The sequence below is a fragment of the Drosophila albomicans genome, chromosome 3 (genome assembly GCF_009650485.2).
Source record: "Drosophila albomicans strain 15112-1751.03 chromosome 3, ASM965048v2, whole genome shotgun sequence".
NCBI classification, from domain to species: Eukaryota; Metazoa; Arthropoda; class Insecta; order Diptera; family Drosophilidae; genus Drosophila; species Drosophila albomicans.
The window spans coordinates 43,053,319-43,071,076 of NC_047629.2; the positions used below are offsets into that span (position 1 = coordinate 43,053,319).

Here is a 17,758-nt window from a genome sequence, read left to right on the forward strand (position 1 = left end):
ACTTTGACTAATCTTACGTATGTGAAATTACTCGACCGAATCGCACTTTGCATCTTTTAAGGATTATCTTGTGTAATTCTGTTATCGATTATCGAGAGCCTTACATCCTTCAATACCAAGCTCGTTTGTTTTCGCTAGGTCTTATAAATTGTTGGAGCAATTTAAGTAATACCTCTTTATACATTTTTGGAATTCGAATATTTGAATCTTTGAATATTATCGACCAAAATTATCGGTATTGAGATTGCTTAATAGTTCAAATAATTTATTAGTTTCTAGTAACTTTTGCTCTTTTTTGGTATCGCATTGATGAAGATCGATTGTAACTCCGCTTTCTTCTGGAGTACAATAGTATATGCATAGGCGTATCGTTGTCCGAAGAATACGAAGAAGCCTTCGATGTAATCAGGTATCAAAAATGACAAAGTTTAGTTTCAATAGCCCATATTAATAATCCTCCACTGTTGAGTCGGAACAAAGTTTAAATTCCTTTTTATTTATGTCTCCCAAAAATGTCGATGGAAATCTAAATTTGAAATATGCCCGTTACACGTAGTTTTGAAGAACCTCAGCCACTGCCACCAGCAGAAGCGGCTGAAAATATTTGTCTTATTTGCAGTGAACACATGTCGGATACACAACCTTGTGCGATAACTAATTGTGGTCATGTGTTTCACAAAAATTGTCTAGAAAATCGAATCAAAAGTATTAAAGAGTGTCCAAGTTGTTTGAAAAAGGTTAGTCATAACGAATGGAAAGTGGTTGTAGGAAATCATTCGCCTAATGCCAAACAGCAATCGCAATTGTCTACGCAACCAAATCCACCCGTAGTCTCGCAAATCGTTACACGTTCATTGCAACGTCAATTTGACGCCGCGCAAGCGTTGTCAGCTGCCGATGAAGAAGCGAGAAGTAATATCGATCAATCACACAGTACAAGTACTGAGAGGAATCCTCCACTTCGTAGTACGCCCAACAATCAGGGGGCCAGACCAAAAGTGCCTGCTTATGAAAGGGGAAATGCACCTCGAAGAAGAGGAAGACCATTTAGACCAGCACAGCCTTCGAGACCAAATAATGGTCGTCGTAATATACAAACTCCAGAACCAGATATAGAATCAATCGTAAGAGAAACGGTGAGTCGAGTAATCGCTTCTATGAATAGTTCAGGTTTGATAGTAGCAACTGCAGCAGCAGCAGATCAAACCGTGGAAGGGTTATCGTCCAGCCAGAGAAGCTCACGTAACACCAATTTGGGTCCACTATTGACTACACATAAAATTGCTGATATGTTACAAAAGTGGGGTGTTCGTTTTGATGGTTCGTCGGAAGGTTTATCGGTTGAAGGATTTTTGTATAGAGTGAACATTCTCACTCGAGAAAATTTAAACAATGATTTTCAATTATTGAACAAACATATTCACTTGTTACTGAATGGAAAAGCCAGTAGTTGGTTTTGGCGTTTCCATCGAAGAGTTCAAACCTTCACTTGGGAAGAGTTTTGTGAAGAGTTAAGAGAGCAATATCGCGAGAGCCGTTCTGTCACTGAACTTCGAGAACAGATAAGAGCTCGTAAACAAAAAGTTGGCGAATCTTTTGATTCGTTTTATGAAAACATATGTAAGCTTATGGATAAGTTGTCGGTCAGTTTTCCAGAAGACGAATTCGTGGAAATGATTCAAGGTAATCTGCTAACAGATATGAAAGACAGGTTATTGTTTGAGAAAGTCTCTTCTATATCCGCTTTACGTCGTCTGGTACAAAAACGCGAAAATTTTCTACAGGAAGTTGGAAAAAAATCGATCAGTATCTTTTAAGGCCAAAGAAACTTCTCGAGTTTATGCTGTTGAAGAAACTGCTCCCGAAGAAGAGTCTAGTTCTGAGGTCGAGGCAGAGATAGCTGAAGTAAAGCGAGGAACTGCTTCTAAATTAGTTTGTTGGAACTGTGAAATCCCCGGACACATCTGGGAAAATTGCTTAAATGAGCGAAGAGTTTTTTGTTACGGATGCGGTACTCCTCAGGTATACAAGCCAAATTGTCAAACCTGTAAACAGAGGTCGGAAAACCGTCAATCCGGGGCATTCAATGCAGGAAGGATGTCCCGACAGTAGAGATAGATAATAAAATTGAACCTAAGATTAGAGAAAATGAAGGATACATCGGTGATGAACGCACGATGTTAAGATTTTTACCTTACCATGAAAGATTAAGGAATTATAATTTAGTAAGAGATAGAATTTTTAGAACACATTTAGTTAAGAGCCGTCGTAATACCTTACGTATGCGAAAATATTATAGAAAAATAAAGAAACAAAAGAAACTGGTTATCTCAACAGTTTTTCAAAATGAGTCGGATCGACGTAGTTACGCGAAAGTCGCGTTCCTAACTTTTAGCGAATTTGGGTTGCTCGACACCGGAGCCAACATTAGTTGCATTGGATCGTCGCTAGCATTAGAAAAATTTTTCTGATTTACCAAATTTTAAACCCATTAAATCGCAAGTGCGTACCGCCGATGCCAAACCACATCAGGTACTCGGAATTCTGAGAGTGAGCATGCAATATAAGAAGCAGCAAGAATATATTGACTTGTATGTCATACCTTCTATAGCTCAGCGATTAATTCTTGGCATAGATTTTTGGCGTATTTTTGCATTAGCACCTGGAATTATTAGCTCTATTTCTGAAGAAGAAACTGAAAATATCGAATTTGAAGATCACTATCCATTGTCCGAATTACAATCTCGTCAACTGGAAGCGGTCAAAGCATTATTTCCGAATTTCGAAAAGCAAGGTCTCGGAAGAACTGCGTTAATTAAACATCATATAGACATTTCTGATGCTAAAGCGGTGAAGCAACGAAACTATCCAATTAGTCCAGCTGTAGAGAAGTTGATGTACAAAGAGATTGATCGTATGTTAGAGCTAGGAGTCATTGAACCGTCACAGTCAGCATGGAGCTCACCTATTCGTCTTGTGGTGAAACCAAATAAGGTCCGATTATGTCTTGATGCGCGAAAACTTAACGAAGTAACGAAAAAGGATGCTTATCCTTTACAGAGTATAGAAGGAATATTTTCTCGTTTACCAAAAGCTAACTTAATTACGAAGTTGGATCTTAAAGACGCTTATTGGCAAATTGAGTTGTCTGATGAAGCCAAACCGTTAACAGCTTTTACTGTTCCCGGTCGTTCGCTGTTTCAGTTTACCGTCATGCCTTTTGGGTTATGTAATGCTCCATCCACAATGTGTCGATTGATGGATGACTTAATTCCACCAGACTTACGTTATTGTGTTTTTGGTTATCTTGATGACTTATGTATTGTCTCAGGAGATTTTGAGTCACATTTGGCAGTATTAGTGCGTATAGCTGATCAATTTAAAAAGGCTAATCTCACATTAAATATTTCAAAAAGCAAATTTTGTGTTACAACAGTAAACTATTTAGGATACGTTATTGGAAGCGATGGAATTTCTCCAGATCCAGAGAAAATATCCTGTGTCCAAAATTGGCCCACACCCAAAAACTTAAAACAAGTACGAGGTTTCCTTGGAGTTTGCGGATGGTACCGGCGCTTCATACAAAATTTTGCGGAAATTACCTTTCCCATCACTGAAGTGTTGTCCACTAAGAAAACTTTTAATTGGACCCCGGCAGCTCAGTCTGCAATGGATACGTTAAAAAATCTTTTAACATCAGCCCCGGTTTTGCAAAATGCCGATTTTAGTCGAAAATTCTATGTGCATTGCGATGCTAGTGACTATGGAATTGGAGCGGTGCTCATTCAACTGTCAACTTCTGGAGAAGAAAAGCCTATAGCATACATGTCAAAGAAATTATCTAAATCTCAGCGTAACTACAGTGTCACGGAACGAGAATGTTTAGCCGTCATTTTAGCAGTAGAGAAATTCAGATGTTACCTTGAATTACAGCCCTTTGAGATAATCACTGATCATTCTAGCCTCGTCTGGCTTATGAGACAGCAAAATGTATCTGGTCGATTAGCTCGTTGGATTTTTCGATTACAGGCTTTTAAATTCACAATTTCTCATCGGAAAGGAAAAGATCATATTATTCCTGACGCGTTGTCACGGATAGGTGAAGGTGATATAGATAGTTTAGAACTTGTGGGACCGGAAATCGATTTAGAATCGTCAGCGTTTCTCGAACCTGATTATCTAGATCTAAAATTGAAAGTTGAATCTCATGGTGAAAAATTTCCAGATCTTAAAGTTGTAGACAAATTCGTATACATACGAACGGAGCCATCAACAGGAGATAATCTTCAAGATTCTCATTGTTGGAAGCTTTGGGTACCGGAGGGACTGCGAGAAGCTGTGATTTGTCAAGCACATGATAGTCTAAGCTCTGCACATGGTGGAATGCAAAAGACGATCGAAAGAGTGCGTCGTAATTTATTTTGGCCAGGTTTATCAAAAGACATTAGAGACTATATTAGGCAGTGTGATATGTGTAAGCAAACTAAAGCTCCAAATATGACACTACGTCCGCCTATGGGAGAGCAAAGCGTCTCTAGTCGACCATTTCAAAAGCTTTATATAGATATCTTGGGTCCTTATCCACGAAGTCGCAAAGGAAACATTGGTTTTACTAATAGTTCTTGACCATTTTAGTCGCTACCATTGGCTATGTCCATTGAAAAAGTTCACTACGTCGTTAATAACTGAGTTTTTGTCACAAAGGATCTTTGCCGAATTTGGAGTTCCTGAAATTATAGTATCAGATAATGGTTCACAATTTAAATCAAACGAATTTGAAGCGTTTATGACAAAATTCGGTATTCGTCATGTTTTTACTGCATTATATTCGCCACAGAGCAATGCAGCGGAGCGAGTGAATCGTTCCTTACTAGCCGCTATTCGTGCTTATCTTAAGTCGGATCAAACTGAATGGGATATGTATTTGCCAAGTATTTCATCTGCCTTACGTTCGTCGCTTCATCAATCCATAGGTTGTTCCCCTTACAAAGCATTATTTGGCGTAAATATGATTAATCACGGAGATGATTACAAGCTTTTAAAAAAATTGTCCTTGCTGGAGGAGTCTCCATATTTAGAAAGAGGTGATCAATTAGCTTTGTTGCGAGAAGACATTAAGAAAAGTAGTAGAGAAGCCTACGAGCGTAACGCCAGACAATACAATCTTCGATCCAATCCTGTCATTTATAAAGAAGGCCAAGAAGTATTTAAACGGAATTTCCATCTTAGTGATTTCAGTCAGAATTATAATAAAAAGCTAGGACATCAGTTCTCAAAATGTCGGATAAAGAAGAAAATTGGTAATTCTTTTTATCTACTAGAAAATCTACAAGGTAGAGAATTAGGAGTGTATCATGCGAAAGATATTCGAATCTAATTCCCATCTAATCTGCCTTTGTATGACTCGTGAGATTATCTGGTGGGTGTAATGGTCGCAAATAAAAAAAATTGGGCGTAAAATCTCTTTCTTTTTGAGATTTTAAATTTGCCGCGCAAAGTTAGCGAAGACACAAACCATGGCACGATAAAAAGGGACAATACACCTCTGCAAAATTAAATTTCCTCTCCGTGGTGAATTGTCTAGCGAAAGATCGTAGGAGAAGGAGACGAGCTTTGTCACTTTGGCAACGACAGCTCTCATTCTTTTCTTATTGGACTACGATCAGAGACGGATGCATTCTGGGTTGATGCTGTTTAAAAAAAAAAAAAAATTTTAAACACATGCATCACCAGAAAAGAAGAAATACATAATCTGTCATTATCCTCAGCATCCATCGATGCTTTTTTGACTTGAGCAAAATAAATACACCAGCTCATTACGCTTGCTACGCAAAGATTGTGAAAATTCGTCTAAGCCGTCATTATTTTCTATTAAATAATACGGATAGACAAAATTCTACACCTATAGTGGATTTGTCCACGATTCCGGCGCATGTTAGTCAGCGGAGGCCGACTATTTCGTGCCGGAAGCCTTTTTATATTTCTGGTCTGCCGCCTGCAGAACCAAAAAGCAACAACAGTGAAGTGCAGTGCATCTCTGGGCAGATCACTCTTGCACCACTGTGCCGAGCCGCGCAAGGCTCTTGTACCAGAATCGTCACTTCTCTCGTTTGCCGCTTCTATCGTTCGCCGTCTCCACTCAGCAGCAGCAGCATCAGCAGCAGTGCAGTGCCAGTGCCAGTGCTAGTGAAGATGTGTAGTGCAAGTTTGTGAATAATAGTATGACAAAAATAAGTTTGTTAAAATTAAAAGGTCATACAATAGTTGTACACAGAGGCAATAAGAAAAAGGGGTAAAAGCCCAAATAAAAAGCAACAAGATTTGCATTTGCCGTCAATTAATATATTGACAACAACAATTTAGTTGCCATACATATAAAATAATAAGTAACGAAAAAGATAACGAAAAGTAAAGAGAAATATCAATTGTAATTTGGCACTTATTTTTTTTTTGCGCTATTTTTTTTTGGTTTGCTTTGCTTTGTTTACCATTATTGCCCTAGGCCTTAAAGGGTATATCCAACGTGAAACACAATAATTCAAAAAAAAATATATAAATAAATAAATAATGCAAATATAATCTCATACATAATAACAAGCCACCATAAAACCCTGTGCACAACAATAATAATTATGACAATGTGTGTGTATGTGAACAACCAAACAAAAGTATATACCTTTTTAGGTATATAAACAATCATTATTATCATCATCATTAAAATCATTATCATCATCAACATCATCATCACCAACAGCAACAACATCATGAAGGCCTTCGTCGTGGAGTTCTGTCGGGTAAGTTTTAAGTCCGAGTGTCCGAAATAAAAATACATAAAAGAAGTTTTATAACATAAATATTCGTACGTATGTAATTCCATACATACATACATACATACATACATATATTGGCCACGCAGCAGCTGCCCACAGTTTTGCTTGCATTGTATTTTTTCATACTTCTTCGCAGTTGCGAAAGCTTCAAACAGCATATGAGCTGTCGGCTGATACCCTAACTTTTGGGTCAGGCCTATACCTTTTTAGTACTGGTTTGCTTCCGCTTATATTGTCACTATTATTATTGTTTGTTGGTACAGCACAGTGGTTTGAACATGATTTACAATTAAATTAAAAAAAAAGTCAATATTAATTTTGGATAAATAAAATATAAAAAGTAAAAATAATAAAATAATAACAATTAAAAATAAAAATAATAAAACTTATAAATAAAATAAATAAAAATTAAATAATAAATATGATTCAATAATAAATACAATAAAATAAATATTAAATTTGAGTAAAAATATTAAACCAAAAAATAAAAATAAATTCAATACAATTTTTTTTGTTTAAATATGATTAAAATATTGCAAAATAATTACATTAAAAAAAAAAAATAATAATAAATAAATAAAAAATTATAAAAGTGGTTGAGATATTTAAAAAATCAATAAATAAAAATAAATAATAACAATAATTAAATAAATAAAAATAAAATAAATATTAAAAATACAAAAATAACGATTTGAGAAGGAAATAAAGATTTTAAAGTAAAAATAGTAAATTTAATAGAAAAACCTCATGAATCTGTTTGCTAAAGCGCGCATCCAAAAATAGTTGCCAAAACTTGTTTGCTTATGAATTATTAATTGTTTATTAAATATTATTAGTCATTACATCTGCTTCTTTTTTAGTTATTATTGTAAATGAGTAGTAGCCGTTGCTAATAAAAAAAAGAATATTGTATTGATTAAAATAACTGCCCTATAAAGAAAATTATGGAAATAATTATAGCGTCATAATTCTAATTCATTTTGGACAAATGGTTTTGTTTTTGTTATAAATAAATACTTTGAGTCATTGGACTTTAATAATGAAATTCTAGATTTTGTTCTGATTTCCGGAGACATGGGAGCATAAAATAAAGGGGGAGTTGGAATAGTTTTGGGGTCATAAAAACGTTTCATCTTATGACCATGGTTGGGTGGGTATAGACCAGGGTGTGGCAGTTAACATCTTATAAGACCACCCCTGCTTTTCTTAAATTTTGTCCGAATTTCAACAGTGTGCCTGCATTTGTTTTGTTTATTAGATATTGGTAGTACTCCGATCGAGTTGTATTGTAGATTCGAGTCGGATTAGATTATTGACAAGAGGATCGACTCATGTGTTTTTTTTTTTTTTTTTAATCAGGAGGGACTCTATAATAATAAAGTTTTCGTGGCTTCGTGTAAAGTATAGCAAAAACCCACCCCACAATCCCGAAAGAGCTAAGGGTTCAATGGGTCCCGCTCCGCTATATGCTTGCACGCGAGATGGTTGTGAATGATATTGCAACCGTCTTCTCACATCCGGGGCTGACTATTCTTAGGAATTTTTGGCGCCCAATCGTGGTCTGGCAACGCCATCATAAATGGTTGGCTAGCCCAACGTGAGACTGGCAACGTCACATATCATGCGTTCGTTGCATATCAAATTGGTCCAATCGAACTTTGAACGCGTCAGCAGGCAAGAAAGCATCGAGTCGAGCAACACAAAGATGCAGTAGGAGCCAAAGAGCAGCGACAACATTCGCCAATTGAAGAGCACGCGATAGACTTGAGCTGTGGCCATCTGGCGAGGACACGGCACCATAATGAACCACGAGGGAATGTCGTAGGGATACGAGTAGAGACCCGAAGCACTGTCGCGCTCAAAGCCACAGAGCGTAATGGGTAGATTGAGGGTGCCATTCAGTGTCATGTTGCGCAACAGGATTATGGATAACTCCTCGCCAGCGATGACTGGGCGTTGCCACCGCAATGTGATTTTGTGTACACGCGTAAATTCCTGCATTAATCTGGCCACAAATCCTGTCATCCGCAACCTCTGTGTCTTCTTATCCATGTAGACAAGCGACAGCGATGTTATCTGATCCGGCAGTGTATGTGCCACCAAATGTTGATAATTTTGCTGCTTTATGAAGATATGTCGTATTGTGTTGAGTTGTAGCCAGTGCTGGCTGGCATAAGGTTGCAGTCGATAAAGGATTCCTGTGGTTGCGAAGAGTACAACGTGAGGAAATTTCAACTCTTGTGTGATATCCGACAGTTCTTCGAACGGTTGTCCCAGAGACTGTGCTTCGTGTTGCAACAACAAGAGACGCACATGACGCATGTTGTTGAGATTTGTGGCCAATGCTTGCCACATTTCCATGTTCATCTCTCGACTCTCAGTTAGACAAATCAATGCCAACATCTCAGTACTCTGACTGCGCCTTAGATAGAAGTTTGCCTCGTTGGTGAGCCGCAGCATGGGCCAAGTGGCAGCTGCAGCCACTTTCTCCATTTCATTGCACTGCAACTGCTTCCGATGTTGCAACAATAGCATTGTCTCGAAGGGTTGCTCCTGGTGGCAACGTTGTAGCGTGTCCTGCAACGTGATTGTCCAGTTGGGCGAGCAGCAGAGCAGCAGCGTAAAGAGAACCACAACTTACCACATGTTGAGGCATTCTAAGCATAAAGCTAATTAGTGGCCAGCATTAAGTATGCTTTGGAAATCATTATTAATAGCTAATGGTCGCTGATATTATCACACATTTATATTTTTGGTATGCATTTATAAGAAGTCTGACAATTTTGCAGTTTAATCTTTAGTTGCATTTAAAACTTTATGAATATTTCAAGCTGCTAATCTGCGTTACATATTTAATTGCTCTCGTAAATGGATCAAGTTTTTTTCTTGCCATTTCCATTTTTTCCGTTTTTTTTATGCCATGGGGGAAACTCTGAAAAAGTTTTCAACAAGTTTGTGGCACTTCCGGGTGGTCGCTTCAACATCTGCGAGTGAGGCGGGAATTGGAAACTGGGGTGTCGACTCTTGACTTCAGTCCTGTCGTGAATCATTTCACTTTTTTTACTTTTTGCTTCAGCTTTTTTTTTTCAATTATGCGAAACTCAGGTAAAGCATTTGGTGAATAGGCATGAGTGTATTCACACTCACACGTGTGTGCATACATACACACTCTTCGTGTGTTTGTGTACTCTTATGTCCCTTCGTGCCATTTGTAGCTTTAACACAATCTGAAGCGACTGCCGCATTAATTTACACGTCAGTGCATATTTGATTTTATATTTTTATTCATATTTCTGCGTTGCCATGGGAAATGCACGTGGAGCTTCTGTCCTGAATATGTTACGAGACTTTTATGGACGTTCGTTGAATGGGTATCTTGGAATTGTCAAACTGTTTGTGAATGTTAGAATTAAAATAAATAATATGAAGTACACCAAAATAGTTTCTTAAGATTCGTATTTATATTAAAAGTTTGACAATCGATTCAGAATTATTTTTAATATACTTTTGTTATACATTTTATGAAACGTTTTATAATAAACAGTCTAATAGCCTTTTTCCATTGCCACTCAGTTCTTTGACGTTTCGAACCGACTTTATTTTCTTATGGATTTTTACATGGCTCGAACGGAAAATTCGACCAGAACGGAAAAGAACCGAAAAAATCGAGGTTTTTTGGTGCAGTGGAAATAGGCTATAACGTCTTAATTATTTAATGTACATCATACGGCACCATATGTATGTTCTTAGTAAAAAATTTAGTGATATTGGACTTATGTAAGTTAAAAGCTAAAAAAAGATCTTTGAGTTATCTGACTCATTCAGTGACTGACTGAACTAGCGGCCACAGTCAAAACTGCATTTGCTAGAAGGCTGCAGTTCTTAGTTACACGACTTCTAGGCAAGACCGAAGGCCACCGCTAATAAATTTATGCTTGGTTATACATTTATTTGTTATCTATGCCTTAATAATTATTACTATTATTTTATTGAAGTATCGAATGTAATTTCTTATGAGCCAGAGCGACTAAGATCCTTAGATTAATTCAATAATAATAATGATAATACTTACACGATAAATTCTTTTTGAAATTTTAACTTTACGTATTTTAAATCAATAATTGAAATTTATATATTTATTTTTGTTAATATTTGTATTCACAGAAATAGTGTTGTAGCTCACAACTTTTGTTCGCCGGCTCCCACACATGTAACAAATGAATGAATGAAAAGATGCTTGAGCTTTTGTTATTCACAATACGTGGAAGCAACATATATATGAAAATTTATAAGCAAAATGTTTATTTAGAATTCAATTTAGTTTTTTTTTGCTGTGACTATCATTTTACATTTCAATAGGTTAATAAAAAACCAATAAAGGAAAAAATTATATCAGATTCTCAGATGAGTGTATTGTGAAGTTGAAGCTTAGTAGTTTCTCAACATAACTATCTAGTTTGTATTTAGCTTAGAGTATTTCCTGGCCGACTTTTGCCAAGAAGTAGCTGTTCGCTACTAGCTGTATTTGCATTTACATTGAGTCTGTCTGCTGTTACTACCGCTTCTGCTTCTGCTGTTGTTGCTGGTAATGCTGAAGTTGCCCGCATTCAGCTGTTGAGTTGAGTTGAGCCGAGCTGAGTGAGTGCCGAGTTGTGCACTGCGTTCACATGCATAAAATTGCAAAGAATTGTTGGGAGCATAATTTATGCTGCGGCACGGAGAAGAACGACAAGTTGTCGAGCATTGCGTTGTCTGCTGTGCAGCGTGGCGTATGCGTAATGAAACATTAATTGTATTTATTTGCTTTGTTGATTGATTTTGCCAAGTGAGTGGCTCGAAGCGTAGCGCACATTTTAATTTGGCCTGTCTCTTGCCTTTTCTCTCTCTCTCTCGCTTTCATTTTCATTTTCATTTTCATTTACATTTCCTTTTACCATTTCCTAGACAATTGCGTTTATCAAAGTCATTTTGTGTGTCATTTGCGCATAGCCCCCAGGCCTCAGCTTTAGCTTTAGCTTCAGCTTTGCCTCCTGCTACGCCCACATAAATTAACGGCGATTTAACGAAGCGTGCCAGCAACAGCAGTCGGAGCAGCAACAGCTACAAAGGCAAAACTCTGACAATTCTCTCGTAAATTTATTGGATTTTTATCAGCAGCTGCCTGCTTCGAATTGCCTTATCAAATATGCTCAGCGTTCATCTCATGCGCCCTTTAATGCGCCACATATGTATGCGTGCATGTATGTGTGTGTGGGTGTGTGTAAATGCTTATGTCAAATGAGTTTCATATTCGCATAATTTATGCTTAAAATAATGAGTTTGCTGCCTACTTTTAGGCGCCAATTGCCACCGTGTTGGAGTCGAGTTATTAATTGATTTGGCAGAGGCTTTAAAACCTTATCGCCTCACTGGCTGCTTAACACAAGTGATACACACACACATATACATACATATAGCTACACACACTTGGGCAATCGACAAAGTTTGCCTGAGGTAAGCGAAAAAGTTTGTCAGCCACTTGGCATCCCATCCTGGCTTCGAGTTCGAAGCTGCCACTTCTCATACTTCTTCTACACGTGCATGCTGATGGGTCCTTGCCAGGGAGTTAAGTGAGGTGCCTTAAGGATATTTCTTTTTATATATTTTACATCCTCGCTGAGAGTATCACAATTTTGTCACGCAACGTGCAACGCATTAAAGAGGCGCCCAAGTAACAGCCTATTAAATGTATACTTATATTATTGATGAGCATGAAGAGCTGAGTTTATTTGGAGATAGAATTTCTTATTCTGGTTGAGGAAATTATCCAATTTGAATATAAAAAAGATAAATTTCTATATATAACCTTTGCGTCAAAAAATTAAATCGCATTACTTCTGGTAAATTTAATCTTTAGTTGAAGATAATCGATAATTTATAAATTCACAGCAAAAATTTGATAACAATGATCTCATTTGTTGGCTATTGTGTAGATGTGTTATTTCATTTCTTTAGATTTAGTTTCACAAATTTAAGTATTATGCCCTATTTCACAATGTTTATTCAAGCAACGATTCCTGTTATAGATTTTATAATTTCTTCCTTGCGATACTACTTGATTTTAAGTATTGTGTAGTACGTAATGATTACTTTATTTAAGTGCTGAGTGCCTAATATAAATGCTGAGTAATGTGAATTTTCTTAATTTGAGTGCATAACTCACTTATTTAAGTGTTGTATAATAATGATAGAACGATAAGAAAAGAAGCAACTGAATAATTCGAAATACTCATTACTCCTGATTTTAAGTGCTGTGAAGTACCTAAGGAATTATTGAAGTGTTGGGTAATGCGATCTTTTACATAATTTGAGTGTTGAGTAGCGATAACTTATTTAAGTGTTGTATATTATATAAAGGTTAAACGATAATAAACGAAACAACTCTACAATTGGAAATATTAATTACTTCTTTATTCTACACAAAACTAAAAATATTTAGAAAAATATTATAATTAAGTGACTATAAATAAAGATTAAATACAAAAGTAATAATTTATTTTGACTTATAGGACTATGTTATATAAATTTAAGCATTTTAAATATGCTCCAGTAAATTATCGACATTTTTTAAATTTAATCTGTAACAATACTTCATAGAAAGTGTATCTCGAATTTGGTATTAAACAAATTTCCTCAGTTTTGGGTGTTTATTTTACTTTTTTTTTGACAATGTGTTAAGTAGAAATGACACAGCACCAAAGCAGGCCAAAAGTTTGGCTTAGAGGGGACTCGATGATTGAATGAATTCTGCGGCACAGCTTCCGGTTAAAAGATTTTCTTTTTAAAGTATAGGCTTTAAGCTGTTGGCACTCGCAAAAAGAGTTGCTTAACTGTTTTGGCAAACACGAAATGTTTTTCTCTTGCGCGTTGCGATGTGCTTTCTTTTAATTAAAAAACTGACCAGGCTGGGCAAAGTTGGTAACAGGATTTTAGCAAACGCGACAGCTATTTGAAGTTTTTCACTTTGCTGCTTTTCCATTTGCTGCGAAAAAGTTGAGAACATTGTTCGTCATCGTAGAGCTTGTTGTTGTTTTTTGTGCAAAATGCAATTAAAGCGCGAATTCGATTGGAATTCCAATGCCAGCGAACCTTGACCGCAGCTACTCGAGGACAACGTCGACGATGCAAACTATCCGCCAACAAAACTCAAACTCAACACTCGCTTGTCTTTCATTTGTCATCAAATCGAAAGTCAGACTTTCTATCAGTCTCCCGTCTGTCTGTCCTTTTGTCTAGCATGTCGCATCCTTTTTCAGTTTGGCACGGTCTGTCATCCTTTTTTTTTTGCGGTCGTCAGTCGACAGTCGCCGCTTTGCTGGCATTTCAAAAGCTTTTGCATATTTCTCATGAATACTATTTTGCCTGAGGGGTGGCGACAACCTGTCCCATTCCCACCTCCAAAAGAGAAAAAGCGAGCGAGTTGAGTTATGCGTGAATATATCCTACGTGAATATCCTTGTTAAGCGGAGTGAGCTGTCAACGTGCTGTTACCCTGTTTACTTATAGAAAGCCACAGCCATATCCACAGACTGTGCGCTATGTTCGGATTGTGGCTGCCTCCGAAAAGCCGTTACATATTATATTTTATTCCAGTTATTTCCGGAATTTGCATGCGACTCTCTCTCTCTCTATTATAATCCTCAATCAGCCTCAGTTCGACTCTCGCTTATGCATGAATACAAATTATTATTTTAGTAGCGTTGTTATTAGTTTACACTTTGCACCGGCTTAATGCGCATTTCATTTCGGGGGTTTTTATGGCAGGTCAGGGCAATTTTGTCAAGGGCTTATTTATGATCTCATATCAATTGCTTTTATTTATTCATTTATGTCGAAAATAACATTTTATGAATGCTGTGATAGTGACTTAATAATGAGAGTAAAGCGTGTGGTTAAATAAAGTTAAAGTGGAAATTTCAGATTAAGAATTTAGGATTCTTTATTTATTCTATATTCTATATACTGAAAAACTAACAATTTCTGAAATCAAGAAAATTCGTTTTAAAAATTGTGTTCTTGAAATAAGACCTCCTTAAAAGCAAATTCTTTAAAGTGTTTTTACTTAAGTCTGAAAAATTCCAATTTAAAAAAAAAAACAAAAATTCGTTAATTCATCGTAATTTCAATAAAGATTTTTATCTAGGTTTGAGTGCGTAATATAAATTATTTTTAATGCTATAGTAAGATCTTAAAACTATTATATTTGTTCTTCTTATTAATAAGTACTTGGGTCTTATATTAAATATTCTTGAAATCAAGATTTGTTTTCTAAAATTAAGATTTTTATGTTCTTGGCGCACTTTTCAGACTAAAATTCTTAATGCGACCAAAATCTTGATTTTAGAACGTTTTATTGGCTATTTGTAAGATAGATATATAATAATAGATAGATAATATAAAATGATTATTAAATAGAAACTTCCTTATTGAAAGTTTCTTGTATCTATTGTATTTCTATCTCAAATAATTTATGTTCCATATATGTATGTACATTCCCATACTTCGTTTAACAATTATCGATGAGATATATTGCAAATGAAATATGAATAAAATTAACTCTTGCATTTTTAATGCAAATTCTACCGAGCTGGAGGTCAACTTCCACTTTGAATTTCGATTTGTATAACAAAAGAATAAAAACTAGTTTGGTGTTTTGAATTAATGTTGTCTTAAATTTGTTGCATTTATTATTAATGCCGTCTAGACTAAAGTTTCTCCTGTGACTCTACGCTGAATATTTGGCCAAGCTTAATAGTTACCAAAAAGTGTCGCTTAGTCATCACGCCCGTTAGCAACTCTTTCCGGCAAGTCTGTCGTTGTATTGTTTGGGATCGGAAAAAACCAAAACAGAGAAACGCCGCCAACGCGTTTTGGGCCAAGTGGCAAGCACGTGTAGTTGCCAGCCGCTGATTGGCCAGCGGCTTTCGCTTTTCGTGCCTGGCGAGAGAGTGAGAGCGAACGTAAGAGCAAAAGAGCGAACGAACGCGAAACGAAACGAACAAAGAACACAGCATGCTTGCGCTCTCTCTTAGCTGGGCAAAAGAGAGCGAAAGCATTTGCTGGGCGAAACAGGTTTTGGCATGGAACACCCTGTATGTTTTGTGTTTGTGGTGCTGTATGAGGCATGACGACGGCCGATGCGATGCGATGCGAGTCAGAAGTCGCTTCAGTTGTTGTTCGGCGTTCATTGTGTGCAGGCGAGGCGTATACGCAACGACGCTCGACGCTTTCAAAAACGGTTTTAACGGGTTGAAACGCGCGCTCTATGAAAGCAAAAAAATATTCACGCAATCGCATATACGGAAAATTACGCTTTTTTTTGCATACCGGTTCCGCGAAAACCACGCATAAAATAGCCGTTAAAATTTGGATTTTAAACAGGTAGAAGAAGCAGACGAAAAAAGTTAAAGTCTCTTGCACTTGACACTCAACTCAGTTCAGTAAGAAGCCAATGAGTAAACTGTCTTTAGTAATTCAGACATCTTTAGCATATCTTTATCTCTTTGGTGATATTCTCTTTTATATTAGTGTTCTGAAGTCGCGTCGTGACCATTAGCAAAATCCAAAACCCAAAACAAAAGTGGAAAAGTACGAAAAAAGCAAAAAAAACCTTTCCCCCTCAAGCATTTCCGTTTCACACGCTTGGACGCAACAGTTGCACGCGCTAAACAGCTCGCAGATAGCTTGCGAAATTATTAAATATTCATAAAAGTCAACGTCGTTTAGCAAACAAAACAACAAAAAGTCCCCCGCGCCCCGAAAATGGTAAAGAGAATGAAACAAATGTGGCCACAAACATAGCAACAAGTCGGCGGCGCCATTTGGTCAAGAAGCTAGAACTCAAATCCAAAACTTCGAGTTACGTCGTCTTTATTTATTAACATTCAAGCCCAAGAGTCTCAAGACGAGCCAAAGCCAAAAAGAAAAAAATTGAAGAACGCGTTGTTAGGTTCCAGGAATTGGCAGTTAATTTTTGAAAACAGTGAAGAGAAAAAAAAATACCGCAAAGCCAAAGGCAAAGGCAAGAAAAAAGACATGAACATCGTGTTAACCAAGTAATTTGAGCGGTACATCACAGCTAGTGCGTGTGTGTGTGTGTGTGTGCGAGTGTGTGAGATAACTGTGAAACTATATACGCTTAAAAAAAGAAGAAGAATATGCTACAATAAATAAATCGAGCGACCCACGCAAATGGCGCATAGAAATTGAAAGTTCCGCATAATTTGCAAGAAAAATCTGATTACGCGACGCGTTCTAGATACTTGCTGCAGCGCCAAGATACACTCTCGAGACTCGATTCCGAGATACTTGCAAACGGGTCGCACAAGCCATTGTATAAGCAAAAATTGTGACGGTCAGTCGAGCACTGTGTTTATTATTATTATTTTTATAAATGATGAAATGTGCCGTGTGTGTGTAGCTGCATCTAAAAGCGGGTTACCTACACTCCACGCTTTAGCCTCATTCACAAAATGCATCTGCAAGATACACACATCGAAAGAGCGAGAGAGAGATAGAAATATACTAGCCTGCAGCTGTGGCTGCTTTGGAACATAATATAATCAACGCTAAACTGGCGCAATGACAAAATTGCTGATAACTGACCAATGGCCGATCTTTGATCATTAATTTCATTTCATTTTTCGTAGCAGCACATTTTATTTACTGCTGTTGTTGTTGTTTTCTGTTGTTCCCAACTCGTTTGTGGAAAAGCTTTAGCACGATTTATGCTAAGCAGTCAATAGTCGACGGAGAAACAGTAGTAACTAGTAACCTTCAAGGTTAGTATCTTTAAGATACGTTTTACGAAAGCGAAATACTATAGATGAGCGAAAAAAGTCGAGCAAGAAACTTTTCTTCTTTTACTAAAGATTTATGTTTGTTTGTGT

General features: G+C 36.8%; 2 protein-coding genes across 5 annotated transcripts in view; one reads left to right on the forward strand and one right to left on the reverse strand.

The window, feature by feature from the left end:
• Positions 1-8,417: 8,417 nt before the first annotated feature.
• LOC117572305 (uncharacterized) lies at positions 8,418-9,365 on the reverse strand. The gene has a single exon (XM_034255024.1). It carries the CDS (start codon positions 9,363-9,365, stop codon positions 8,418-8,420), a length of 948 nt encoding a protein of 315 aa, XP_034110915.1.
• A 6,685-nt stretch (positions 9,366-16,050) lies between these two features.
• Positions 16,051-17,758, forward strand: part of LOC117571759 (capon-like protein) — a 56,445-nt gene continuing 54,737 nt past the window's right edge. For 3 of the 4 annotated variants that reach the window (XM_034254116.2, XM_052003910.1, XM_034254113.2), the window contains exon 1: positions 16,051-16,250. The gene's annotated coding sequence lies outside the window, so the exon portion shown is untranslated. Of the gene's footprint in view, positions 16,310-17,758 lie in introns of all 4 variants that reach the window. The other variant, XM_034254114.2, reaches the window with a different exon arrangement.